Raw genomic sequence first — 27,317 nt, forward strand, 5'->3', positions numbered from 1 at the left:
AAAATGAATAACGTACTACGGACCCAGTTTTACAAAGAAAATACGTGTACGTTGGTCAAATTGTGTTAAATTTTTCCATTCTATGAGTTAAATTTTTTAGTTGAAAGGTATTTGCAGTCTCAAAAAGGTTTGTTGTGGTGAATTTGACTGTTATTTCAAGGCAACTTCATTAACTTTCTCCAAAATCGTTCCGGAGCGATTCTGCAATTTTCTGCTACATTACAGGTATGAGGGAGGCATTCTAACTGTGGCAAGGGCCTTTCCCGAGACACAGTTAGATTTTTCAAACTAAGGAAAGTGTAGTGAAATTAATAGCATTATTGTACGCTTATAGCTTTGTTATGTAAATGTCAATAATAAGGTGTGTCGATGTACCTATTTCGGAAATGTCCGATATGCAATGTCAACCCGTGCACGCACGGGTCAAAGTCTAGTCTATTATAATCTATACTAAAATAGTTTCATATTTGAAAACAATGTAAGATTCAATATTGATGTTCTTGTAAATATCTAAAAAAAAAAAAAATACAAATGTTTAAAATTAATCTTGTGAAATTTGCAGATATGCTATAATTGTTATAAAACATATCCACTGACTTATAGATATAACTGTATTACTAAGTATTTTGGCTTGAAATGGTTAGATATTGTTAATGGACTGTGATGTAATGTGAAATCAATGGAGATTTTTTTTAAACCCTTTAAGTTTCTATAACCGTAGTAAAGGAGGAGTTAAGTGGACAAAATTGTCCTTTAAAATTAACAAAATCTTTAAAATCTCAAACTGGAATTACGTTATCAGCTAAAAACTTTATAATCGGAAGAACAAGTTTACCAGGAAATGTGCACTGTAACAATGATCGCGGCGTTTTTTTCCAAAATAAAACTGGACCTCTTCCCCATTGTAAAACTTTACAGCGAGAACCTGTTTTAAACCTCATCATAAAGAGTTACGACTGCATATAAAGAAATTACCACTCCATATAACGAGCCGATCATATAATATAATGACCAAACAACGACATACAATAAAATTGTGACATCATATAAAGGATTTACCATTGCACGTAACGTTTTTACCACAATACAATAATGTTTTACCACCGTTCATAATTACTTTTACACACCATAACATGAAATTAGTACTGCATATAATGAATTTATCACCTAATTTCAAGATGTTGCAGTGTATAGAAGGATTTTGCAAATGTACTTACAGAGTGTACCACATAACAAAATGATTGAACAACAATAGATTATGAGTTTATCTATGCATAAAATGTGTTTATTACATCACATAAAGATTCATTCTTAGCATATAACCAATTAATCACTGCACATAATGATTTTACGACATAAGGTATTGATTCGACCACCTCTAAAAGCTTTTATCCCTGAATATAATTATGAACTCACATTATATAATGATGTTATCACTGCATATAATGATATTACTATTGCATATAAATAATATACCAATTCATATCATACAAAATTGACCTTATATATTTGGAATGTTGGGTTATTAGAAAGTAAGAAAAAGTATTATCTTTTAGCCAAGAAATCGGGAAGGAAATACAATTTGTTTAAAGAATGTTTCATGATTAGACAATGGGCTAATGTGGGAATTATCAGACTTAGTACATTTAAACAAAGAACTAGATTTTGACCGTTGCGTGCACGGGTTGGCATTGCATATGATATCGGACATTTACGAAAGAGATACATCGACACACCGTATTGTTGACATTTACATAATCAGGCTTTTAGCCTACAACAATTCTGTTAATTTCACTAAACTTTGCTTAGTTATAATAATCTAACTGTGTATTGGAACAGGCCTTCACCACAGTTGAAATGCCTCCCATAGACCCATAGACTCTAGCAATATTGCAGAATCGCTCTAAAACGATCGATTTTGGAGAAAATTAATAAAGCTGCATTGAAAATAACAGTCAAATTATTCATAACAAACCATTTTGAGACTGTAAATACCTTTTATTTAAAAATTTAATTCATATTAATAAGAAATTTAACACTTTTCACCAACATTTTTTACTCGCTTCGAATTTACACATCATGTTGACATTCGGAACTCTCGGAATTTTTCATAATAAATGCACTGAGTTATCTCCCGTATTTCCTTTGATGAACAGAATGTATGACAAATTTCCAATAAAAATTTACCCGTTTATGTAACATCGTTTCTGAGTTTATCCATACAAATGTGATATTGTGGATACATAAATTAAAGAGCCTCTCGTGATTTGGCGTGAATGTAATGCGCATGATTGTAAAATTTAAAAAAAATGCAGATGATTTCCGGATTTTTAAAAGGAATTTTCGTTAATTATTAATTAGCGAAGCTTGATTGAGAAAAAATAAAAACAAATTGGTAACCTTCAAGTACCAATGATGTTTAAAATATATAAAACAAAAGACAGTACTCTTACGATTTCTCGGTATTAAAGCTAAAAAAGTTGAGTCTATTATTTTAATATAGAAGTATAGATATTGATTTTATTAACCTAGTCAACCTGACGTGCTCAATTTTGAGAAGAGGAATGAACTCAATATCTACCCGAATTATACTCGTATATATGACCTTGGTTGTAGCAATTAGCGCCTTTTTGTGTTTTTTCGCGAATTATAAAGCGTAAACTGTCCCAACCCAGGGTATACTCGTATAACTTGGGTAAATATTGAGTTCATATTTTAATTATTAAGTAAAAGTAGTGCAACGTGCTGACGCCGCACTTTGGATTAATTTGTTTATCTGACACCAGGTTCAAATACTTGTACTGGCAAGTTCAAAACCCAAATATAATTAAATCAAATAAAGAGCCTGCTGTAGACTTTCACAATTTATTGTTTACACAACCTCTTTCTTACAAGACAGCAAAAAATAAATAGCCTCCTCAAAACGACATAAATTTATTTCTTCCTTTTGTATTCACTCAACATTTATTCCGATAAATTCACAAAAACAACTTTAATTAATATAATTATAAATAGTCTTACTTCGATAAAATTCTGAATAATACTATTGAATTTACCTTGCTTTAACAAAATGAACAGTGCATTTACTTTTGTGTCCTTAAGACTTAAGATATTCAAGAAATTGTTATATGGTTTCTGGTGAATAATTGCATTATAACACAACAAATCATTTAGCGGGTATATACTGGGTTAATAGAAAAACTCTTAAAAGGTTTAAATGCTAGCATTAATATACATAACAATTAGTGCATTATATCAAGCACTATTTTGATTTGTAAAAAATAGAGGTGATATGATAAATATAAGAACCCAGATCTCTACAAATGAGATAAAAGAGAGAAAAAATAAACACAAACCTGAAAAAGCTATCATAATATGTGGTAAAAAAATAACCAAGATATGTGTGTTGCATGAATTTCTCCACTGCAGTCCTTATTATCCACTAAAACATGAAATTTTGAGAAAAAACTACAGATCTAAGAAGATGAAGGTCCTGGTGTGTCGCTACTCGACACCTCTTCATTATTCTTGACTGGTTTGGGTCTCCGTACGGGGTTTCTGACACTAGTTATACTGACAGGTTCATCGGAATAAAAGCTAGCGATCTTATCCACTTCTTCGGTATTCTCAGTAATAGTTTTCAACTTTTCTCGAATAGTAGTTTTAAGATCTACAAGAGTTTTCGTGTCACGTTTTCGCAGCCCACTAGAACGTTTCTGCAGCTCTATTCCCCATTTGACAGTATTCCATCTATGTTTTGCTGTTCTTTCTTTTTTGTCGTTTTTAAATGGCGTAACATCATCATTTTGAAATGCACTTGGTTTCTCTATTTTAACAATGGGTTTCTTTGTGTAAAGTTTATTACCACAAACTTTGGTGGTTGCAATAATGTGGGAAATAGTGGATATACGATGCATCAGCATACCGAAAAACTGTACGAAGAGTAGAATACCAAAGACTAGAGTAAATGCTATTGATATTGGTTCTATTGTACCTTGCTTGTCACCAACGTTGCAGGGTAGGGGTATAGAGAGAGTGCTTTCGCGAGCATTCACTTGTGTGAGGACATAAACAATCGTTACAAAAATTGCATTAGTGATGAAATAAAAGAAGAAGACCTTGTTTCTAAGATCAATAAGTTCGCTTTGCAACTCTTCTCGTTTGATTTCGTTTAACTGTTTTTCAGGTTTGAGATATTTTTTTATGAACCTTGTCCAAAAATGCTGTTCTTTATCTGTAATTGGCTCACATTTGGCAAAAATTCCAGGCTTCTTTTTATCTGCAAATTAATGATGAAATTTTTTAAGGATTCAATAATAAGGATGAAGAAGAAAATAAAACGAACACGAAGGAGGTATACCTTTCTTTTCAGTGGGATTAGGTTTGTCCTTGCTCTTCTTTTTTGCTACGCCCTCTGGCGATTTTGTTTCTTCATCTCTTGTATCTGCCTTGTCTTTTTTAGGTTTTTTCTCTTTCTTTTCTTTTTTTGTGTCTTTATTTTCGCATTCTTCCATGGTTTTGCTATTTTTTGTTTCGTTTTCATCACAAGGTTCATTTTTTGGCTTTAATTCTTTAGGCTTTTCATCTTTAGTCTCTTCATCTTTAGTCTCTTCATCTTTTGGATGTTCATCTTCGTCCGTTTCAGAATCGTCAGATATAACTGGATCATCTTTTTTTTCAGTGACACACATAATGCATCTGTAGAATACAAATTGCCTTTCTTATCTTAAAGGGAGTATATCATTTAAATGAATGAATCGGTCATTTTTGGGATTCAAAGAAAATTTTAAAAGGAAAACATCTGGACTGAAAAATAAGCGAAAACTAGTACATGTATACCGCCAAAAAAATGCAAATATTCGCTATTACCTGCACCAGTCCCCAATAGAACAGGACTGTCCAAGAAATTGTCTTTGAATCATTTTTGCAGATGATCCGTCATTATTATCTACTTTACTTTCGCGAGTTCCCCAGTTCACGTTATGCATATTTCCAACAGAATAGAAGATCAAAAGCATCGACATAGAAGGAACTGCCAAGAAATATAGCAATCCGTGGAGGATACAGGAAAATTCCTGAAAGTGATATTGAAATTGTTACAAATGCATTATTACATGTTTTATGTATTTGTATCATTGAACTTAAATTGTTGGTTTTTTTTATTGTTTATTAGAGACCATCATTGTATGATAAAAACAGGAATGAATAAAATTATTACCTTTGGGTGCATAATAGCGGCAAGTATAAAGACACCAGCCACGAAGCAAAAAAAAACGGTTGTGACGGAACATAATTGCGATTCGATTCCTTCTTTTAACAGTCCTATCAAAACAACTAGCATAACCAGGCTATAAATTGTTGAAAATATAGCTGCAAGCAAAAGCTGGAAAAGAAAACATATACTTATTATTTAGTTTGGACGAAAATTGAAAAAAAGAACTTAGTATACATGAAATAGTGTCTTCTTTCAGAATTCGTCATTACCTGTGTATCTTCTTTTGCAAGGAAAATAGAAATGATAAAAATCGCAACAGGCAGTCCGTTAAACAGCAAGGCAGCCCATGGCTCTATCGATGGGAAAGCCGTTATAATTGCACCTAAGATCAACAGAAATATTGTCCCGGGTGTCAGTATTGATGAAATAAATAGGCAAATGTGGTAGAAAATGTACGGCCTCGAAATGTTTTGGTTATTCTTTCTGACGTTGTCACCGTCCATCAATAAATCAAGGATGTTCGCCATAGTTGATGGAGCCCATCGTCTTCTTTGTTTATAAAATTCGTAAAAGCCTTCCGGGGCAAAGGTCAATGCATCAGAGGCAGCACAGTAGTCAACCCTATACTTTTGTTTTAATAACAAGGTACATAGCCATCTATCTTCCCCTGTAAAATGAAACCAACAAAACATTCATTAGTTCATAGGCAGTTGAGTCATTTTGTGTTTTTCTTTAGTCTATGTACCCAACAGCTGCAAAAGGATATACAGTAGTTGGCCATCATTTAGTTCACAAAATGGTCGACGTTTACTTAGGTCTCGTCGTCACCTAATTTTTGTGTACCAACTATTTCTAACAACAACGTAAAACTGCAATATCATGACTTAGGTGGTTTTGACGATTCACTAAAAACGGTTATCAGGCTCGCGACATTAAGATAATAATACTCCGTACACGTTGATTTTCAACTGAACAAAATGTAATTTGAATTATGTCCCTTTGTGGGGTAAGTCTATAGGTCGTAGGGATTATGATAATACCCAAAGCTCATAAAATCATTCTTTTGTTCTTATGCGTTAAAAATTGTAGACTATTCAATACTTGCTATATACTATATATACAAGATTTGGTGTAAATATTGGAATTTCGGGTGCAGTGGTTTTTAAAAGATTTCTTAGAACGCACACTATTCTTATTGTTTCGCAATTATCTACCGCATTAAAATGGTAGTTGCCCTTTATTTTAACAATTTAGAATCACCTTCACATAAAGATGCTTTGTACAAAGTTTGGTTTAACAAGATATCTGTGAGCCAAAGCTCACTAGTGATACCCCCGCTCTGATGTGAATATGCAAAACAAGCAAAGTCGACATTTAACAGAAAGCTGGCATCCGATTGGTACAGAAATATATCCCACAATATGGCATGCCTTAACAAATAGTGTGTTAAAATTTCAAGCATCTGCGATAAATAGCTGCTGAGAAATCTTTGACGAAAATTTGTTTGAAAATTTTGGCTAAAATAAACAAAGTACTCATTTAACAGGAAGTTGACGTCCGATTGGTACAAAAATATATCCCACGATATGGTATGCCTTAACAAACACTGTGTAAAAATTTCAAGCATCTGCGATAAATAGCTGCTGAGAAATCTTTGACGAAAATTTGTTTGAAAATTTTGGCTAAAAATAAACAGTCATTATTTAACAGGAAATTGACGTCCGATTGGTACAGAAATATATCCCACAATATGGCATGCCAAAATGAATAGTGTGTTAAAATTTCAAGCATCTGCGATTAATAATTGCTGAGAAATCTTTGACAAAAATTTGTTTGAAAATGTTTTGCTAAAAATAAACAAAGTACGCCTTAACAAACACTGTGTAAAAATTTCAAGCATCTGCGATAAATAGTTGCTGAGAAATCTTAGACAAAAATTTCTTTGAAAATTTTGGTAAAAAAAAAAAGCAAAGTCGTCATTTAACAGGAAGTTGACGTCCAATGAGTACAAAATTATATCCCATGATATGGCATGCCTATACAAATACTTTGTTTAAAATTCAAGCATCAGCGATTAACGGTTGCTGAGAAATCTTTGACGAAAATTTATTTAAAAATTTTGGTAAAAAAAATAAGCAAAGTCGTCATTTAACAGGAAGTTGACGTCCAATGGGTACAAAAATATATCCCACAATATGGCATGCCTTAACAAACACTGTGTAAAAATTTCAAGCATCTGCGATAAATAGTTGCTGAGATAAATGCGACAGAAATTTTTGTTACGGACGGACAGACAGACAGACAGACGGACAGATAGACGGACAGACAGACAGACACACAGACACAGTAAAACACTATACCCCCACTCCTTTGGAGCGGGGTATAATCAAGGCCCGTGGTTCTAGAGAAAAAGTCAAAAAATGTGAAAAGTTTATAGACATACAGACAGATTGACGGACGATGGACAACAGGTGATCAGAAAAGCTCACTTGCACATTTGGTTCATGTGAGGCAAAAAGATGTTACTGTGGCCATTTTGCGAACTTATTTATGGCACACGACTGACCATGTACTGTATATTTTCAGAGAAGTATACCTTGGTCATACTGCACATAATGTTTGGCTTCAGTAGGCTTTCGTGTGTAGGTCTTCATAACGTTGTGGTCCAGAAGTGCGGATCCACGAAACAGACTAAAACATCCGGGGGAACAAAGAACACATCCAAAAACATGTTCGGTGGCCTTTTGAAGCCAGTGACTTATTGCGTACTCGAATTTTTGATACCATACCATAGGACCTGTAAAAAAAATTCCAGCCAATAAAGATCAATGATTTGATGTCAGATTTCAACTAAACTTTATTTATACCACTGCGACTACAAGCAAAGACATACCGGCTCCTATGGGATGAATTCGTCCACAAGCAGCGCCGACTAATGGATTTTTCTTCATACGATCTAGCAGCAGTGTTACAGCCTCGGGTTTGAAGTCTACATCTCCATCTAATGCCAAGATAAAGGTGTTCGAAGTAAATGTCTCAATGGAAACTCCTTGTTTTTTGTTGTTATTTTTAACTTCTTCTCTAACATCGCTCATTTTGAATATAAGAAGGTAGTAGAGATACATAACCTGTTAATTTAGAAACATTGAAAAGCATTATAACTTATTTACAAGCACAGTTAATATTTATCTGTGTTTCATTTAACACATTCGCGAGCATTATGTTTTGTGCATTTAAAGAAATGACAGTTTAAATGATACACATATATACATGTACGTGGCGAATAAAAAAACCCACCAATACTATATGACATTCAATTTTACTTGCCAAATACAAAACATTGCCCATAAAAATCGTTTAAACGAATATAAATAAGGAAGTCGCAATTTATGACTAATGTTTAACTTTCTTAAGCTTCTATGTTTAGTAGTGCTCTTTTAATACCATTGAATGATGTTTTTTTCGTTATTAAGAAAAGCAGTTACTGTACTATCTTTTAGAATATTAGTGCGAGAAAAAAACCACACGTTTATGCGTATTTTCTAGTTTATATTTATTTAATTTTTGTCAATGTAACTTTTTTGCTTATAGCGAAGTGGTTTATTTATTAAAATTTGAAAAAAAGGTTTATGTTAAAACACATACATAGTCTTCAACAAATTGTAACCTTTCTGAGTTCGATATGGGATTCGGCTGCTCTGCCTGAGCAAATCAAAGAGTGAATTAAAGGATCTATTTCCTCAATCACAGAATTTAATTTTAAATATGTACAAATAATATTCCCCGGATCTCTGTTGCGCACGCACTTCAAATGACGATTGCGTATGCGCTTCTCGGAGACAGGAGCGCACGCGCCGTTCCGGGTCTGTAGCGTACTAACCACAGTCTACAAGCCAATTTTTATATTTATTAATCCAAATATACTTCTATAGTCTCGAAAGCCTTTTACAGGCACGTAAGACTATAGGCAGGTTAACCTTACAATACTCTATTTCCTCCCTGGCTTCGATGTGTTGGTGTTTCTGCCGTCAAACACAGATTCTCCGATCCTACTGATTTTCTCAGCCTATATACCCTTCGGGTATCACGTGAACAGCTGAGGATCGAATGGGATGCTTACATGAAACCGGAAGTTAGTCAGCACAATTCTACCACAGCGAACCGAAGGGATATTTTCGATTTTGATCCTAACTTGGCCTCAAAACCACTGGAGAAATTATTGTTTGGCCAGCTCGTTTTTTCAAGATCACTGTACTTATTTTACAAAGTGTATTTGTTCTTTTCGTTTCTATACGTTTACCCGGAGTTGCTGAATATCATGTTTTTTTGAAGAAAAAATGATGTAGTGGTAATGGACTTGTATCTTTGTTTTACCCCAACCCCCGTTCTCAAAGACGGTAAATTAGACTCATCAGTGTTAGCAAATCATCCTACTATCAACAAACAATTCAACCCTTTGTAACTCATACACAATTTTTCAAAGAGTGTTTAGTTTCTCGATAGTAAAAAAATGTTGATAGACCGTCATAACGCACTTTCCTGAATTTAAAGGCCTTTGAAAAAAGTTTTCAAAGTGCGTTAATTTGGTCAAAAATTTAACGCACTTTGAAACAAAATCCAATTTGCGGTGCCACATAGCAAATTTACAAAGGACATGATCGCAATTCCAAAAAATATCTTAGTTGATCATGTAGAATTGTTTCAGGCATTTCTAATTGCCCATCGCAGTTAATGACGATTAGCGAGTTAAAATCGAAATACACATATAAGACTCACATCAATTTTTTGATTTACCTGGCTCCATCGCTTTCGATTCCTGATTTTTGTCTTGTCTTTTAGATGAACTATAAGCTTCTGATCTGTGAGCAAAGTCCATTCAAATCGGGCACCATATGGGGTTTCAAATTTCTTTACCTCTTCTAATTCAAATCCTCTATACTCTGATCTGAAAATCAAATGGCAAAAAGCCGTTTCGAGAAAATGAAATTGAAATCTTAAAAACTCATGTCACGATATATATATATTTTTTTTATTTACTTTACTTTAGAGTTTTTGAGACTAAAAAGTGAATAGTAGATGAATTATATTTCTTCTGTTGTGCAAAGGAAAATAGCATTACCTGTTGATAAAGCTAAACACCCATTACAAACCCTATAACTTGCGCAAATACGTTTTTTAATATTAATTTTCTTTATCTGATATGAATTAATGCGTCCAAAAAACACAAAATTGAAAAAAAAATTAAATTAATCTGGTTTTTAAAACTGCAGACTTGTAAAGTCTGAAGCACTGTTTAAAACTAAAAAAACAACAACAACAAATTAATATGCATTCAATGTCACTGTATTAACATTGAAAACAGTTTCAAATAGTTCTATATGGATCAATAAATAATTCTCCCGAGATAACAATATGGGGTAAAGTGTAAACAAACTTTTAATCGCGACGACCTTGTTTCGCGACTTACTTTGATAGACTGGTTTGCGACAACCAAGTTCGCGAAAAGCCTTAACAAGACTCGTCTTGTTTTAACAACACACCGACAACTCGGCGAGAAATATTCACGACGGCAATGTCCCCCTAACCTAACAAAACTATTTTAAAAAAAACCTATATTAACGACAGGTTCGTTGCATTTAACTTACTTTGCTGTGTTGGGGATAACTTTTTCCAAAGTCTTCACATATTCATTAACTCTAATTCCTTTCACTGGTTTTCCATTTTTATTCGTGCGGGGCTTGAAAGCGTCATCGAAAAATATATGCACTGTAATAACAAATGAGAAAATTATAACTCAAAATTCTTTGAATAACATTCTTCTAATAAGAATCAAATGTAGGCTGCCCCTTTTTTTCTTGATAAAACCAAACGGTTTTAAAAGATTTACATGTAGTAAATAATCATGTTAATCGGTCAAAATAGTTGAAGATATCATAACACACACTAAAACAAAAACAATTCATAAGGCTCTTTTTAGTAAATATCTAAGAAGCTTATAAAATAATCTAATAGAAAGAACATTAAAAATACCTTATTACCTTCAAATTCATATACATCTTCATTGATATATCCTTTCCTACGTTGTTGAATTTCTCTCTGATGTTCCCTTTGAAGGTATTGCTCATAATCGACCCTACAAGATATGTACGTTTTATTCATTAGTTCTTAACACATTAACAATACTTTCTGATGAAAGATAACTTAATGATTCATATGTTGTATGTAAGTCTTGACTTGTATTAATTATACATGTATGTGTTAATATATGTGTATTAGGAATATGTTAATCCAAATGTATTTATGTTTCGTTTACTTTGATTTCAAATAATACGAGGGTTTGAATCGAAAATCATTTCTTACCTAAATATGGACTTGAAAAGCTGTGTCATTTCAGTTTCAGTTTCATGCCACATAGTTGCACAGAAATACACAAATGGAAGACAATAATCTTCACTCTTCTTTTGAAGTGTTCTTAAACCTGTTTCCTGAGAGAACAAAATCGAAGAATGGAAAATAATTTTAAAACATTTAATCTATGCAAAAAGAGGTGGACACTGTCTAAGGTTTTCGGTGAAACTTGCCTCGTCAATTTCTTCCTCCATCTGCTCCGTTGTATCTTTACATCTCGTTAGGAGCAACGATAAATCTAGAAATAATCCGCAGTAAGGAGGTTTTCGAAATAACCTGTGAAACATAATTATCGACTGAATGTTAAATAAAAGATCTGACTTGTAGAGCAACGATGAGTCAACATGAATTTTTATAAGGCCTAATATTTTCATATAAGAAAATAAATGAAAAAAAGAACAACCTTTCGCATTTTAATAATTTGGATCCATTGTTTGTCCATGTGTACAGAGTAAGAAGAACGCAACTAAAGAATCCTAGTATTCCAACGAGAAAGATTTGCCAAATTTCTCTAAAATCATTGAACTTCAACTCCCACAATGGTTGGACAATACTACATTCCTGTATTGTCCAAACCAAAGGAAACTTCATGATCGAAATAAAAACGAGAGGAGTTGCGAGCAAGCTTAAGGTAAGGGGAAGTGAAAAACACCAAATTTGAAGGTACACCCTACATGCAAACCGAGCACTCTTGAAACTGATAAAACCAAGAATGATGCCGATGACAATTAGTAAAACTATATCATTTCTCTGGCATCCAAATGAAGAGTAACCTTGGGATTCCAACACAACCTCTCCCGTCAAGGTCTTCATTTTTGCTGTTCCTAGAAAGGAAATGGCTTCTGCGACTTTGAGAGGTTCATCTATTGACCTCGTAGTGAAGATCAAGTATGGAAGACCTATTGTCAGAATAATTTTCCAAATTGCTGTCAAACTAGAAACTTTTTCTCTTCTAGAATTTATATATTTTACTAAAAATTGTTTCCATGATAATTTTGGCCTGCTAGAATTAGGTAATTCTTGATTTATATTTGTATTTCTACTTGGTTCTGGGTTAGTATTCGGTTCTTTACTCGATTCTGGGTTTGTACTTGTATCCTCATTTGTATCTTGGTTTGTATTTGCTTCCTTGCTCTCAGTAGAACTAAAGATGAGAAAATTTTCCCAATAAACGACAGATACAAGTAATATTGAGACGACAAATAGAATGCATAGTATTTCCTTTTCATCAACAGTATTTTGAATCATATAATGAATTCCAACAAGAATGGAAACACCGAAGAAGACAATACCAATGACTTGTGTTAGTTTGTAAAAGAAGTAATCTCGCTTGCGTTGCTTCCCATTTCCCTCTTTTTCTTCAGGATTATTATATGTTTGTGAAACAGATCCAGCTTGCGGACTTATCTTATAGTACGTTTTTGTCATTTGACTGAATTTAAATTCAGATATCACGCTCAGAAATAAGGGAACAAAAACGACGAGATACAAAAGTGATGAGGCACTAATAGGATCAAACGCTGGCAGCACGAAAAATACCAAAAGGCACAGTCCGGTAGAATGAAGAGTCTCCACCACAATGCTCTGTAATGGAAACAAATTACATGTATTAACTGGTTTGAATTTTTATTGAACTATGCATCTGGACTTGTTTAAATTGCCGAAAGGCGGAATACCGTGTCAATACTGTGGTAACACACTTTCGTGACAGTTACTAAGGAACAAAAAAAATTCTTTTCTTTTCTTGATTTATAAGACGAGGTTTGTTTTTTTTTCATTTTGTTTGTTGTGTTGGAAAAAGGTTTTTGTTGGGTTAAGGACACAAGAGATCTTCCTCATTTTTATATACATGTAATTTTCCTTAATATATTCTTCCTTATCAATTAACATTTAAACCTTAATTCCCAGAAATTCAGGGTACATTACCTGGCTATTTTTTGAGCTAGAATGTTTAAAATTCACCTTAAAATAGCAGACAAAATGCATTTGAATGCTTATAAATTATAAATTCACTTAACCACTTCATATTTAAATAAAAAGGATTTATATAACATTGAAATATAATTATGGAATTATTCAGTGAAAATCTTCATATTGCGGAGACTTGAAAAATAGGAAATAATGGAATAGGTTGTGTCTGACCTTAAAACTAATTAACATCAACAAAATGTTTTGGAGATTTTCCTTTCGTCCAGCTCTTAGAAAAGGGATATTTTATGAACCAAAATAAACTTACGATCAACAACATTCCTACGCTAAACTCATCCGTCTCTTTAAAGCATATTCTCCAACAGCCCAGAATCAAAGAGTACAGATCTGGAACCAATATTATAATTATGAGACCCCAAATCCACCAAACATTTACTGTTGGAGTCTCTTGAAGCAGCTTACACGAAGTAGAATTGGTTGTTGAAAAACATTTCCAAGAGCTTGGTAAATCATTCCTCCTCACGTATCCAGAATCGCACTCAGAAGAACAATTGGTTATAAAATACCTTTCTTCCACAAGTTCCAGCAGACCACCGAACTTATTTAGATAAACGGCGGAACTAGGATTTGGTGGATTTAGCTTCCAGATCATTAGATGGATGATAACGCGTGTTAAACCGGTGGATATAAGAACGATAAAGAACAGACATGAGCTGATTATAAAGACTGATGATCTTGTTAAACAGTCCCAGATCTTTGCTGCTCCATCCGAGCTAATCTGAGGTCTCTCCTCCGGAATATCCCAGTCCTCATCCCTAGAGAACAACAAAGGAGGTATATATATATATATGTGTGTAGCACAATCAGCATAACCCTTTTAGCCTTCTTTGTTACTTCTGTTAAAATGCTTTGGGCGATGCAATTAAATGAAACTCTAACAAAAAAGTGAATGACCAAGCTAAACTTCTCGATAAAAAGATACTCACTCATTTTCCTTTTTCTTATCATCAACCTTCGTCGACTTCTTTTTGATGTCATCTTTTTTCTTTTTTTCTTTCGATTTTGGAGTTGTATGCAAAGGCGACAAGTGTCTCTGCATATTGTCTCTAAATTTAAAACCTCATAAATAAATATACCGGTATTTAATAAACGATGGCATTTAAGACCGATACATATTTTCTTAATAAAACGTGATTCGCATGCAACCAGATTATAAACAAATTATAGTATTAAAATTCGATTTGTCAAATAAACCTCGAAGTTCGAAAAACAAAATGTTGTAAAATAAATTTTAGACAATAAAAGAGATGACGTTTACTAGATGGGGTCAGAAATTGCATTTTAGAAATTGTTGTTTTTTCTGATAATAGTTTTATTCGCTCTCTTTGTTATATCTCTCTTTTTATGTCCATGTTCAGACAAGCCATTCCTGTATCCCGTATGAGGAGCCCGAAATTCCAAATTGATTGTCAGTATGCAACAAATAGAGTTAAAGTTACTGGACGGTAATTATTCAAAATTTTGATTTAAATCAGTATGATTTTCCAAGGAAAATTACTATTTGAAAGATAAGCAGCGACCTTGCTTGTGTGTCGTTTAAATAAATACCTTTATGAATGATGGTTCCTTTGTCGTATTGATTATAGACACCTGATTGGGTTTTAACAAGGAACGAGTCAATATATCTCATTGCTCTTGCTGAAGTCGACCATTCAAAATGCAAGCAATGTATTTAAATTAATATAAAAAGGACCATTACGACTTACTATATCAAATACCAGTATTATTTCTTTTGGGGTCGCAACATCAAATTTTTATATTAGAGAGGTCAAATGCATGATATATTCGACTGAAGTTTGCATGATAAAATATATATACTGCTCATTAGATTAAAGGGTAGTAATGAAGAGGTTTACAACCTTAAATTTGTTTTTTAAATTCTTTTTAAAAAAGTAATGCAATTTATTAGAAATATGCCAGCCTCCGCTTTACAATAGAAATCCACATTATCATATTTATCATAATTGTAATTATGTGATGTTTTTTTCGTTTTTGGAAATTGCACATAACACGTCTATACATGAATGTTGATCTATTCAGATGTTTTGGTTTAGATTACCGAAACTATGTTTGCAGACTTTTGATGAATCAAAAAATAATTTCATGCACAACTATTCTTTTATCAATTACTGAATCCTAAGCAGAATTTGAATTGTTTTAATTTTTAAGATAAGCTACCAGTTCTTTGTAATAGTTTTATATACCAAGTACCTCGACTTTTACTAGAAAGCATCCTACCTTACTGGTTCCAGCGTTTCTTTTGTTTCACTTTCACCTGCTGTTTCCATTTTTTGCTAAATTTAAGATTTTTCTTCGTAGACTGCAACTATATTTTTCTTGCTTTTTTGATTCCGAAGACCTGACTAGTTGTCAGAGCCGAGGTACAAACCACTAGATATTTGTATTTGAATGGGTTTAAATAGCCTGCAATTACCAACCTTTTGTATACCATGTGTATTCATTAACTGTGTTAATAATAATGACACCGTTCCATGAGTGCGCCGCTCTTGTTTGCATTAAGGTTGCTTCATTGAACACAGACATTGATGATTTTCATTGAAAACGGCGGGAATAAACCCGGAAGTTTAAATACCAAGAAATTCTTCGAAATGTACATGAAACCTATTATGAATGTGTGACCTTGATGCACACCAGGTCTTAACAATTTATTAATTTACTTTGACAAAAACCTTGTGCGGATTAAATAAATGTCTCAATTAAATATAAATATATGTATGCCCATGTGACATGATTTATTAAAAACCAATTTTTATGCCTTTGTAAAAAAGAAATTAATTTATTATTATTTGATTATTATTCTTATTATTTTGAATTGGATTAGACAAGAAGTTTTTGTTGTGGTTGAAAAAACCGTACCTTAAGTGTTGTGCAAAATTAAGTGTATTGCTATATACTGAAATTGTAAAAAATGTTTTAAGAAGTTTACGAAATAGTGAAAGGGTTCTATTTCAAATATTGTAAATTGCACTCCTATCAATTTTTTACGTGTTATTTGAAATTAACAATATTTTTTTATTATTTGTTGGTTTCCCCATATTTTGTGGTTAATTGTTTTACAATAAATATGCCAAAAGAACACATAATTGGCTCCATCAAAGACATAAAGGTTTTAGAGTGACTAAGTTTAAATTCTATAACAATAAATTATTTAAATATACATGATATTTTATGGTATCAATTTATTAATATACAAAAGTAATCAATACAACTTCTAGTATTCTCTTCATGTAAAATGCAAATGCTTCATTTCTCAACCAAAACATTACCAGTAAAAACGAAACAGTTATCAATTAATGAAAGAACAATTTAATAGTTATAGTGTTAAAGACTTGTTTAAACATGTTTAGTTTCTTGGTCAAAGTTCCAATGATCGACTTTGAGATCATAGAAATGTCAGAACAGATACAATGACGATAAAATAACAATACAAATATAACTGATTAAAAAATTATTCATTACAAAGCTCTTTCAAAATATTTAAGAACGTACTTAACACACTAACCAAGACACGCAAAGAGACCAATATCCAAAATACATACTTTAATTATAATTATTTAAAACTATAACTAAAGACATTACAATATCAAAAAAACTTTTTAAAACTATATCAAGTATAAAATATGGGGGTAGGGGGAAGTTGATCTCAAATTTCTGTACCTTCATGCATTTCAAAATGTATATTTTTTTTATTTGTGTTTAGATGCTACTAGTATTCAAAACCAACGAATTCTTAAGTTTAGATTTCTACATTACTAAATAAGATAGTAATCATAATCATAAGATATATCTTAAAATAATAAAAATTATTTTATGAACTGCCAATCATGTTGACTATTCAAATGTAATGTATTCATAATCAATGCCTTTATTATATCAGCCTTTTGAAGTTCCTGGAATATCCTCTTGTATATCATTTTTACGGAGAGATCTAATGCTCAAAATTCCGACCGGAGTATCAGGAAATTGACTCAAAATGTCTTTATCTTCATCGGAAATTATAGACTCCTCCTTCATCTTATTTTTCAGCTCGTTCAGTTTTTCAGGTCGGTTTTTACTCTCTCCAGAAATCGAGCGAAGCGCACTACTTACTTTTATACCTCCTTTAATTTTCTTCCATCCTTTGTTTGGAATTGGTGGCAAGTGTTTAGGCAAGTTGTTACCATCTGGGGTTTTACTTTCCTCTTCTCGTTTTGTTGTCGTTTCTTCCTCCTTTCTTCTAAGATTCGGTCGCCTGATCTGCCTCTGAGTATCTAACCTGGTGGAAGCGATAATGTGTGTAAAGGTTGATATTCTGTGATATATCATTCCAAAGAACTGGATCAACAGTAATAATCCAAATGTCAAAGTGAATGCAATGGATATCGGCTCAATTTTACCCTGCTTGCCTCCGGCAACATTGCAAGGTAGAGGAATTTCCAATGTTCCCTGGTAGGAATTGACTTGCGTCAAAACGTAGACTATTGTCACAAATAAGGCGTTTATAATAAAAACGAAAAAGAAAACCTTATTCCTCAACTCTTCCAACTCCTTTTTAACTCTCTCTTGCTCGGCAGGCTTTATAACTGTTGGTTTCAAATACTTTTTAATTAGTCTTGTCCAGAATACATTCTCGTCCTCGGAGAGATCCATGCAGTTCTTGAAATCTCCCTTCTTAACCTTGCCTGCAAAGAAACAATGTGCAATGTTCAATATGTGTAACCTTAAGGACGACGGACCCGATTTGTTTTGCGCAGATATATCGGGGACCTAAAAGGAATGATTGTTACAAACACCGAGTTCTCAATATTACGCCACAAACACTAAAACTCAATGACCAAATCATTAACAATCCGCTTCAATATCTGTACTGAAAAAAGAGTAAAACCGTCCCTGTGCTTAAATTTTTAAGTATTTAATCATAAATTATTTAGCATATTCTAATGGTAACTTTGTTTCATAAATCAACCTCAAAATAATATATAACATTACATGATTAAATTCTGATTTACCTTTGTTATCTCCCGTTAGTTTTTTCACCACAGTGTTGTCATGGTCAGCCTGTTCTGTTTCTGTTGTGGTTTTCTGAGCAGCCTCTTTGTCGGTTGCCTCTTGCTGTGGTTTGTCATCGTCTGAAGGGTTATCAGACGCATAATCCATTGCATCCTGTGGCATAGGTTCAACAATTTCTCGAACACAGAGCATGCAACTATAAAAAAATTAATTGACTTGTGTGCAATTCTCTGTTGTTACAAAAATTAATTCAATTCTTCGAGAAAATGACAATAGAAACATGTAGGTTACGCTCTCACCGACACCATTCCCCAATAGAGCAAGTATGTCCTTCAAACTTTGATTTTCGTTTTGCAACTGCTTCTTGTGAATCGGCAGACTTGTTTTCTCTCGTGCCCCAGTTGATGTTGTGCATATTGCCGATGGAGTAAAGAATCAGAAGCATCGACATGGAGGGTACCGCCAGAAAGTACAGCACTCCATGAAATAAACAAGTGAATTCCTAAAAAAAAAACGACAAAAAATGTCATGAAATGTTATACAAACCTTAACAATCGAATGCTGTTTTTCAAACATAGAGAAACACACCTGTGGGTGTATAAGCGCTGCAACGATGAAAACACCTGCCACGAAGCAGAAGAATACGGTAGTGACGGAACAGAACTGCGACTCCACACCCTCTTTTATCAATCCAATCAGAACCACCATCATAACGAGGCTGTATATAGTGGAAATGATTCCAGCCAGCATCAGCTTAAAATACAAATGTACATAGTTGGAATCTGATCAGGGTGAAATTTTAAGACAATGATGACAGTATTTTTTTCAAACATCAAATGTTAAATACAAAAGTATATTTGTCTACTAGTATAAATTATTCAATAAATATTTTTAGCGATGAATTAGGGATGTTGTATACCTGTGTATCTTCCTTTGTAAGAAATATAGACACAATAAGTATGCCAACAGGCAGCATGTTGAGTACTAAAGCCAGCCATGGTTGGATTGCAGGGAAAGCTGTGATTATGGCACCCATAATTAGTAGAAAGATGGTCCCAGGCGTCAATAATGACGATACGAAAAGAAAAATGTGGTAAATGATGTACAACATCGAAATGCTATCGTTATTCTTTTTCACATATTTCCAGTCTAAAAGTAGATCCAATATATTGGCCATGGTAGATGGAGCCCAGCGACGTCGCTGCTTGTAAAATTCGAAGAATCCTTCCGGGGCGAACGTCAGTGCGTCTGACGCTGCGCAGTACTCTACTCGGAACCCCTCTTTAAGCATGAGTGTGCATAGCCACCTATCCTCTCCTGTAATTAACACGAATCCATACAAGAAATTGGATACCCTTCATATTTCCAGAATGTTCCCATAAAACTAGTAGGTAGATTTTAAGCTGAATAACACTTATGTGGAAAAATTAAATTTAAAGGGAACCAATGTTTGTAGTGGAGGAATGGTTAAATGCTTGGTTTTCTCCCTCTCGAGGTTGATTCGTTGGTGAGAGTAAAATATACATCGTTTTAGCTTGAAAAATATATTTTACAAACAGAAAACCTTGCATTGAGAATCGAAACAATATTGGTAACTAACTATCCAGGTCTACAATATTTCAACTCTGTTCAGGGACCAATAGTGACTAGAATTAGTTTACCTTGGTCATACTGAATGTGATGTTCTGCCTCCGTCGCTTGTCTTGTGTACGTTTTCAGGACATTATCCGCCAAAACAGCAGACCCGCGGAAAAGGCTAAAGCAGCCAGGCGAGCAGAGAACACATCCTATCACGTGCTCCGTTGCCTTCTGCAACCAATGACTGACGGCGTATTCGAACTTTTGGTACCATACCATTGGCCCTAGATGAAAAGTCGAATAATTTAAAGAAAACTTGTTGAAAGATGAATCATTAATCATGTAACTAAGGCTGGTCCAATTTGCAACATAAACTAAACATGTTTAACTCTTGAAAAAAAAACAGATAAAGAAATATAATTTCAATTGAAATCGTTGAAACCTCAAAATAACATTTTTTCGAAGTTATATCGGCATCTCATTATTTTAATATATCTTTTTTCATAAACATCGCTGTTAATATGCGCTCATAATCATGTAATTTAGGTTAGAAATCAGTCATTTACAATGACATCATACACATTGGACAGGTACCTGAACCTATAGGATGTATTCTTCCGCAGGCAGCTCCAACCTCGGTGTTTTTCCTCATCAAGTCAAGCAGCAGCGTCACAGCTTCCGGTTTGAAGTCAACGTCTCCGTCCAATGCCAAGAGAAATGTGTTTTCAGAGAGGTTGTGAACCATTTCCGGTACCGATTTGGACAGTTCTTGACATTGAAGATCTAGATGCGGTTTTAGTTTATTTAACTCAAACGTAAGTAAATAATACATGTACATTACCTACAATTAGAAAAGATTCCGAGATTTGAGGGAAGTTGTTTAACTTTTTTTTAAATTTAAATAGTTTTTGCAATTGTATTTCAGTTCATATATAATCAAAAAATGAAAATATTGTATATTTCAACTCAAAATTAAGCATACTAGTATGTACATTTACATGTACATTTACATTGTATGGTAAAAATGGCAAATACTTGAACAAATGGACATATTGTAAAATACCATGAGCATGTTAATATAGCGTTACAATTCAGTTGTGTGATGAAAACAATCTCGGTTTACTTTCTGATACTTGTGCTCATTACCTGGCTCCATCTTTTACGATTGCGAATTTTCTGTTTATCTTTCAGGTGGACTATCAGTTTAGCACCATCCGTAAGCATGGTCCATTCAAACTTCATTCCATAGGGAGTTTCATACTTCTTTACAGGGTCAAGTTCGTAATTACCATAAATCAACCTAATACGATTTAATTTCAACTACATTGTAGAAATGTTTAATTATTTCTTTTTTTTATAAATTTGAATTCAATTACAACAATATGTACATTTTTGGTTTAATGTGATGGATGATGGATTTTTACATTTTTTAGATTCAAGAGTACAAAAACTTTATTAATATATCATATTGGATTTAAACTTGTAGAATGGTATGCTATAAATTCATACTTAGCAGTGTTTGGGACACACTTTTCCAGAAGCTTCACATATTCATTCACATGACGTCCCTTTCCTGGTTTCCCATTCACTTTGCGTGGTTTGAAAGCATCGTCAAAAAATATATGAACTAAAAAGACAATTACACATTTTTTTTTAATTTAGAATCTTTATAATCTTTATCAAAAAGTTTATGTTTTTGCGTAAATACGTGCCTTCAAAATCGTATATGTCTTCATCATAGTAACCTCCTTTTTGCATTTGTTTATTAGTTTGATCTTGTCTTCTCCAGCACTGGTCCATGTCAACTCTAGAAAGGAAACCCATGCAACTATGCTTTAACGTCTGATTTAAGACCATAATTTATTGACAATTAACTTCAGAAAAATTATTTCAAACTTGACTGTTTAACCAGAATCTGAGCAATAATATTCAGTTGCGTTTGTTACAACTTATCCAAATCCATCGGTAAACTTTCATTTTCTTATAATATGTACCTGCTATTTTAAAAATTGATTATGCTTTTGTTCTATGACGATTTTTTTTTAAATATTAAGCAATTGTTAACTACTTCCATAACAGGAGAATTGAACTGTAATCTATACAGATTTATTGGCCTTATTCAAGTGAAGTTTTTTGCAATTACTGGAGATCTCTCTTGTACTATGCATAATGAACACGGTATATAAAATTTCCCTTTTTTCTAAACTCGATACGTGTATGCACTGTCAATATTTTTAAGGCATTGTTTCTAGATGTTTCTGTTAGCTTTATATGAGCCTTTTTGTTAATAATGACAGTAAATACCTTGTATTAACACTAAAAAAAATATTGAAGAAAATGTTAAAAAGAACGGGGGTGAAAAATACTTTTACAAAGTTTTTTTCGTGTTCGCAATTTATTCACAAAGTGCCGGTGTTCTATTACCTAAATATGGACTTCAGTAACTGTGTCATTTCATTTTCCGTTTCATGCCACATCGTAGCACAGAAATAGACCATAGGCGAATACACTTCCTGTGGTTTTTCCTCCGATTGCTGGGTCAGAGGGAAAATTAAAATATATTAAACTCTCGTTAGGATCATTTCATATTACATTGTATCTTAAATAATTTATTATTATGTCTTCTTATGGTAAAAGGACTTTATTTGTACCTGTGTGTGTTTGACAAAATCAGAATTGTCGATTGTTCTCCTTCTTGATAATAACAACGACAAATCGAGAAATATTCCACAGTAAGCCGGCTTCATGAACAATCTGCAAGAAGAAAGTTGATATCTTTAAAGAATTACCTCTTAATTTGTGATTATTTTCAGCCTTTCATTTTTAAAAGCGCCAAATGGTTCACCTTTCAACTTTCTCCATCTTTGATCCTCCAGTTGACCAAATATATGTTGTCAAGATAATCACCGATAATAAGCCCAGACAGCCAGATGCAATGAGTGGCCAGACTCTTTCAATGGAACTGTTGAAATCAAGTTCCCACAAGGGCTGCAGTACGTTGCATCCTTCCGCCGTAAACGGTAAAGGAAATCGCATAATGATGATAAAGAAAAGAGGCACAAAGAAAAGATTGAGAATAATAGGTAAAGAGAAGCATTTCCGCTGCAGTACTACGCGACAGGCGTATCGAGCCATCTTGAAGAAAATTAAGGTAAGAATTAAGCAAATAAGTGACATCATGTAAGGATTAAGTGTCATGCATCCGTACGTAATGTACGAGCTAGATTCTAGACGGACGGCCCCACTTAGTGTGTTCACTGTTGCTGCCTCATCCAAATACAAAAACGTCCTTGCTGTGTCTAGTGTGTCTCCTTTCGATTGAATTACGTAAATGATTAAAGTAACTAAGAATATCCATGCTATTTTCAACAAGTACACAAGCACCGAGACTTTCTCCCGCTTTGATTTCACATAGTCCTTGAGAAAAGATTGTTTTCCCGCTTCTGAGCTTTGACTGATGTTTGACGTCACAAAATTTTCCCACCATATTACTGAAACCATGCATATTGATATCAACAACAGCACCAAAATGGCAACTAAGTTATCGTCTTCTGCGCTATAATAAACATATAAACACAGAAATACTAATCCTATTAGAAAAAGAAGTCCTCCTAAAAAAGGAGTTTCTGGGTATCTAAGGTTGGTATGTGGGTTATTCGTCAAGGTAGAATTATCGGTACGTTGGTTGTTCGTCACGGTAGAAGTATCGGCACGTGGGTTATTCGTCGACGTAGAGTCATTGGTTTGTTGGTTATTCGTCACGGTAGAATTATTGGTACGTGGGTTATTCGTCACGGTAGAATCATCGGTACGTGGGTTATTGGTTTGTTGGTTATTCGTCACGGTAGAATTAATATTTTCTCTTTGTCGTTGTTTTCTATACTTGGTGTCTTCTTGTCTTACTTGGAACCTTAAGCTTAAAACCGTCGGGAAAATGCATACAAAGTATGAGAGAATGGAGGCCGACAGTGGATCAAAGGCTGGCATAACCAAGAAGACCATGATACACAAGCCAGTAGCATGGGTCAGTTCCACTGCTAGACTCTGTTTAAAGATTAAGAATTATTAAAATAAATGAATATAATGACATATACATGTTTACTAAGTAAATAAAAAGCAGTAAGAATAGATAAACTGTACCTACAAGTAAAAACATTTTGATTTGAAATTTGTCCACTTTATTCTTCTTGAAGCATATCCTCCACATAGAAACGATAATCGTGTAAAAATATGGAGCAGACATGATGATGAGGAGACCCCATATCCAGGCCACATTCACGGACGGGGGGTCTTCACGTAGCACACACTTGTACGGTTCAACTGTGCATTTCCACGAATCTGGCAGACCGTTTCGAACATAATATCCCTGCAAACAATCGCTCGTTGAAAGGTCACTACAGTTCAGGCTCATTCTTTCAATCTTTGGCTTTAATACGCCACCTAGTTTATTCATTGCGAAGTTAGTTTCAGTTAACGGTGGATTCAGCTTCCATATCATCACGTGGATGATGATTCTGGAGAGACAAGCAGACCCGAACACGATCACGAATAATGCTATGGCGCTGACGACCAATCCAATTTGAGTAAATATTTGCCAAAACGTCCCCTCGTCATCGTTGGCACCATGCATGGGTTTCTCTTCGGCGCAGTCCCAGTCCCAGTTCTCATCGCTGCAAAACATAACTTCTCGTTAACTTTGTTATTAGAAAACATATTGATATTCTTTAAACACTATGTTTGTTAAAGTTTCTTTATAGCGTGTGATATGTTACTGTAGTATACCCCTGATTGCTTTTCTTTTGATCCTTCTTCTTCCTGTAAAAAGGTATATAATCATACATGTTTTGTACAGTATTCAAAAAGGAATCAAATAAATTTATATCTTTTAATATAATATTGCACATTCTATTTTAATTAGTCCATTACCCTTTCTTTTTGCCATTGCCAGCGGTAGTCTTCCGTTCGGTTTCATCTTCGTCTTTCGAAGTCATCGGCGGGAAGTGATTAAGCCGTTTGCTGCAACCAAAATATTTTATCAAAGTAAAATCATCAAACAGGTCATTTTCTTGATAAAACAATACAAGCTTTGTATTTAAGGTCAGATTGAAGTACTTTGCTATAAAGCTTTATCATTACGGTATCATGATGGATAAATTTAATCCTAACATGTAATATCGCAAACAAAATTTAAATTTAGAAATTTTCTTGCTTACCGGAATATTCATCATCCTAAATATTCTCGGGCTTAACTTTAATTTCATGCGTACTGTGTAAAGTATTGACACTATAGTTCATGATAACCCTACCATCGAGATCGGAGAAGTATCCAAGGGTAAGAAAAAAACCTATTCGAAGTCGATAGGTTTCTTATCAAAGTGTTCTTACTGAGCTTGTAATCTATAGGGTCTTATTTACACACGGTGTAGATTCTGCAGAACGACTGTTTAATCTGTACGAGGGGTTGTATTATTTACATCTCTCCCTATATATAAATTGTTCTTCATAAATCAACTTCCTGGTTCATATAGTGGTATGTTAAAAATATTTCTAAAAAAAACTTGGCATTTTATTTATTTTGAAATTTACCATTTGTTTGACAAGATGCTTTTTATTTCATTGTCGCTGATACTAGTATTCTTCAATTATTATCTAGATGCTAGTAAATCAACATGCTAAAAATTCGTGAATTTTATGACTATAAAATCGGTACATCCATATTGAAGTTTAATCATTTGTTGTATCCTGGAAACAACATCAATGATCGAAAATCCACCTAAATTAAACGTCGACACCCAATGCTTGGTGTTTTAAGCATTTATTATTGAACCTTTATTTGTTTCGGTCAATAAAATAAGCTTGTCTCTTTTTTATCATTGGTACCTGCTGTTAAACAGGTCTTTTTTAAACAGAGAATAGATATGCTTCTTACAAGGTATTTAGATTTTTACAATTAGATGATGGGGTTAAACTAAAGCGAGGGATAAGATAAAAAGAGAGAAAAAAATCAGTTTAAAAAGTTTACAGGAGAGAAAAAAATTTCAATATTTTAGGGCTATATCATTTAGTTCATTGCTTCAATTTATTAAATTTTCAATAACAATACACCATATCAATTTCTCTTTCAATAAAAAGTTTTAAATCGAGTAAATTATGACTTTCTTTGAGGTTTTTTTGGTATGTAGAAAAAGACAAATATATATGTAAAACATAATACTTTTCTGGTCTTTACAGCAAAAAAAAAAAAAAGGGTTTTTTACGAAACCAATCAATTAAAAAGTTAAAGAATGTACATGTATTTTGACATAGTTTTTGGAGTCGTCATAAATAAATATTTGTGAAGACTTACGTTTTCATTTTGGGTTTAACTTCTCCCGGCAGAGTGTGATTTTCAAACGGTGTTTTTACCTCAGTTTCCTCCATTGTTATGACGTCAAAACTTTCCCTCTTTCTACTTGCAATCGCCAAAGTCTCGTCACAATCTCGATATTTTAAATAACCTTTTTTAATTGTTATCTACTCTTGTGTCGCTGTAACTGGAGGTCTTGGAGAATGGCGTGGAGCACACATAATATATTCGGAGGGTACAATTTATTACCCGTGATAAACCTACCGGTATAACCTTATCAAAATGACTTCAGTTATTGATTTTATTTCTAATGCCGACTGGATTACAGAGAGCATTTATTGAATTTCTTGATCGAAAATCACTTCCTTAACCCAAAAAAATCTTATCGAAGGGATACTTTGGAAAAAAAGATTGCATTCATAGCTTTCTCTTATATCAAAGTCCATACATAAATGCAGTCAATAAATCTAGTAAGTTACATCTAAATCGTAATTCTAAACTATGTTTATGTATTTAATATTATTATAAACTTTGAAATTCCAATAATGCTCATTCACTTAGGAAGGGATTTTCTCTCAATTTGGAGATTTTTGTTCCCAATCCTCGATAGATTATAGATAAATATTTAATTGTGCATGTACTAAAGTAACAGATTTGGCCATCTATGTCTTTGTCATTCTATTAATTTTATTGAAGATTATTCATACACTTTTGTTATTGAAAAATTTACCTATCGTAGGTTTTATTTTCCCTTGTACATGTAATGGTTCC

General features: G+C 33.4%; 2 protein-coding genes across 3 annotated transcripts; both read right to left on the bottom strand.

The window, feature by feature from the left end:
- Positions 1 to 1,494: 1,494 nt before the first annotated feature.
- Positions 1,495 to 16,089, bottom strand: LOC128191690 (chitin synthase chs-2-like). Its single transcript, XM_052863900.1, has 16 exons — positions 15,851 to 16,089; positions 14,539 to 14,658; positions 13,860 to 14,367; positions 12,027 to 13,207; positions 11,797 to 11,899; positions 11,576 to 11,700; positions 11,254 to 11,348; positions 10,861 to 10,981; positions 10,010 to 10,160; positions 8,109 to 8,343; positions 7,812 to 8,012; positions 5,485 to 5,882; positions 5,219 to 5,383; positions 4,870 to 5,075; positions 4,361 to 4,698; positions 1,495 to 4,279 (listed from the first exon to the last, which is right to left on the bottom strand). Exons 1-16 carry the CDS (start codon positions 15,898 to 15,900, stop codon positions 3,477 to 3,479), a joined length of 4,800 nt encoding a protein of 1,599 aa, XP_052719860.1. The 5' UTR covers positions 15,901 to 16,089; the 3' UTR covers positions 1,495 to 3,476.
- Positions 16,090 to 17,156: 1,067 nt separating this feature from the next.
- Positions 17,157 to 26,848, bottom strand: LOC128191691 (chitin synthase chs-2-like). Of its 2 annotated transcripts, none has more exons than XM_052863901.1 (17): positions 26,547 to 26,848; positions 25,127 to 25,216; positions 24,983 to 25,015; positions 24,345 to 24,870; positions 23,046 to 24,244; positions 22,852 to 22,954; positions 22,625 to 22,734; positions 21,913 to 22,007; positions 21,710 to 21,827; positions 21,347 to 21,500; positions 20,795 to 21,041; positions 20,284 to 20,484; positions 19,542 to 19,939; positions 19,211 to 19,375; positions 18,922 to 19,124; positions 18,622 to 18,818; positions 17,157 to 18,294 (listed from the first exon to the last, which is right to left on the bottom strand). In XM_052863901.1, the coding sequence occupies exons 1-17, from the start codon at positions 26,618 to 26,620 to the stop codon at positions 17,507 to 17,509; spliced, it is 4,701 nt and encodes a 1,566-aa protein (XP_052719861.1). In that variant the 5' UTR covers positions 26,621 to 26,848; the 3' UTR covers positions 17,157 to 17,506. The 2 variants fall into 2 exon arrangements, with proteins under 2 accessions (XP_052719861.1, XP_052719862.1); XM_052863902.1 differs by lacking the exon at positions 26,547 to 26,848 and adding an exon at positions 25,414 to 25,491.
- Positions 26,849 to 27,317: the final 469 nt, after the last annotated feature.

Source organism: Crassostrea angulata, chromosome 7 (assembly GCF_025612915.1).
Source record: "Crassostrea angulata isolate pt1a10 chromosome 7, ASM2561291v2, whole genome shotgun sequence".
Classification (NCBI taxonomy): Eukaryota; Metazoa; Mollusca; class Bivalvia; order Ostreida; family Ostreidae; genus Magallana; species Magallana angulata.

Excerpts from the sequence above, each read along its gene's own strand:
- LOC128191691 (XM_052863901.1), bottom strand. The coding sequence starts at position 26,620 with ATGGAGGAAACTGAGGTAAAAACACCGTTTGAAAATCACACTCTGCCG. Across the intron at positions 25,217-26,546 it reads GTTAAACCCAAAATGAAAAC|CAAACGGCTTAATCACTTCC; the intron begins GTAAGTCTTCAC and ends TTTTGGTTGCAG. Across the intron at positions 21,501-21,709 it reads TGTGTCCCAAACACTGCTAA|GTTGATTTATGGTAATTACG; the intron begins GTATGAATTTAT and ends AAATCGTATTAG.
- LOC128191690 (XM_052863900.1), bottom strand. The coding sequence starts at position 15,900 with ATGGAAACAGCAGGTGAAAGTGAAACAAAAGAAACGCTGGAACCAGTA. Across the intron at positions 11,701-11,796 it reads TGGAGGAAGAAATTGACGAG|GAAACAGGTTTAAGAACACT; the intron begins GCAAGTTTCACC and ends TTGTTCTCTCAG. Across the intron at positions 11,349-11,575 it reads CTTTTCAAGTCCATATTTAG|GGTCGATTATGAGCAATACC; the intron begins GTAAGAAATGAT and ends CATATCTTGTAG.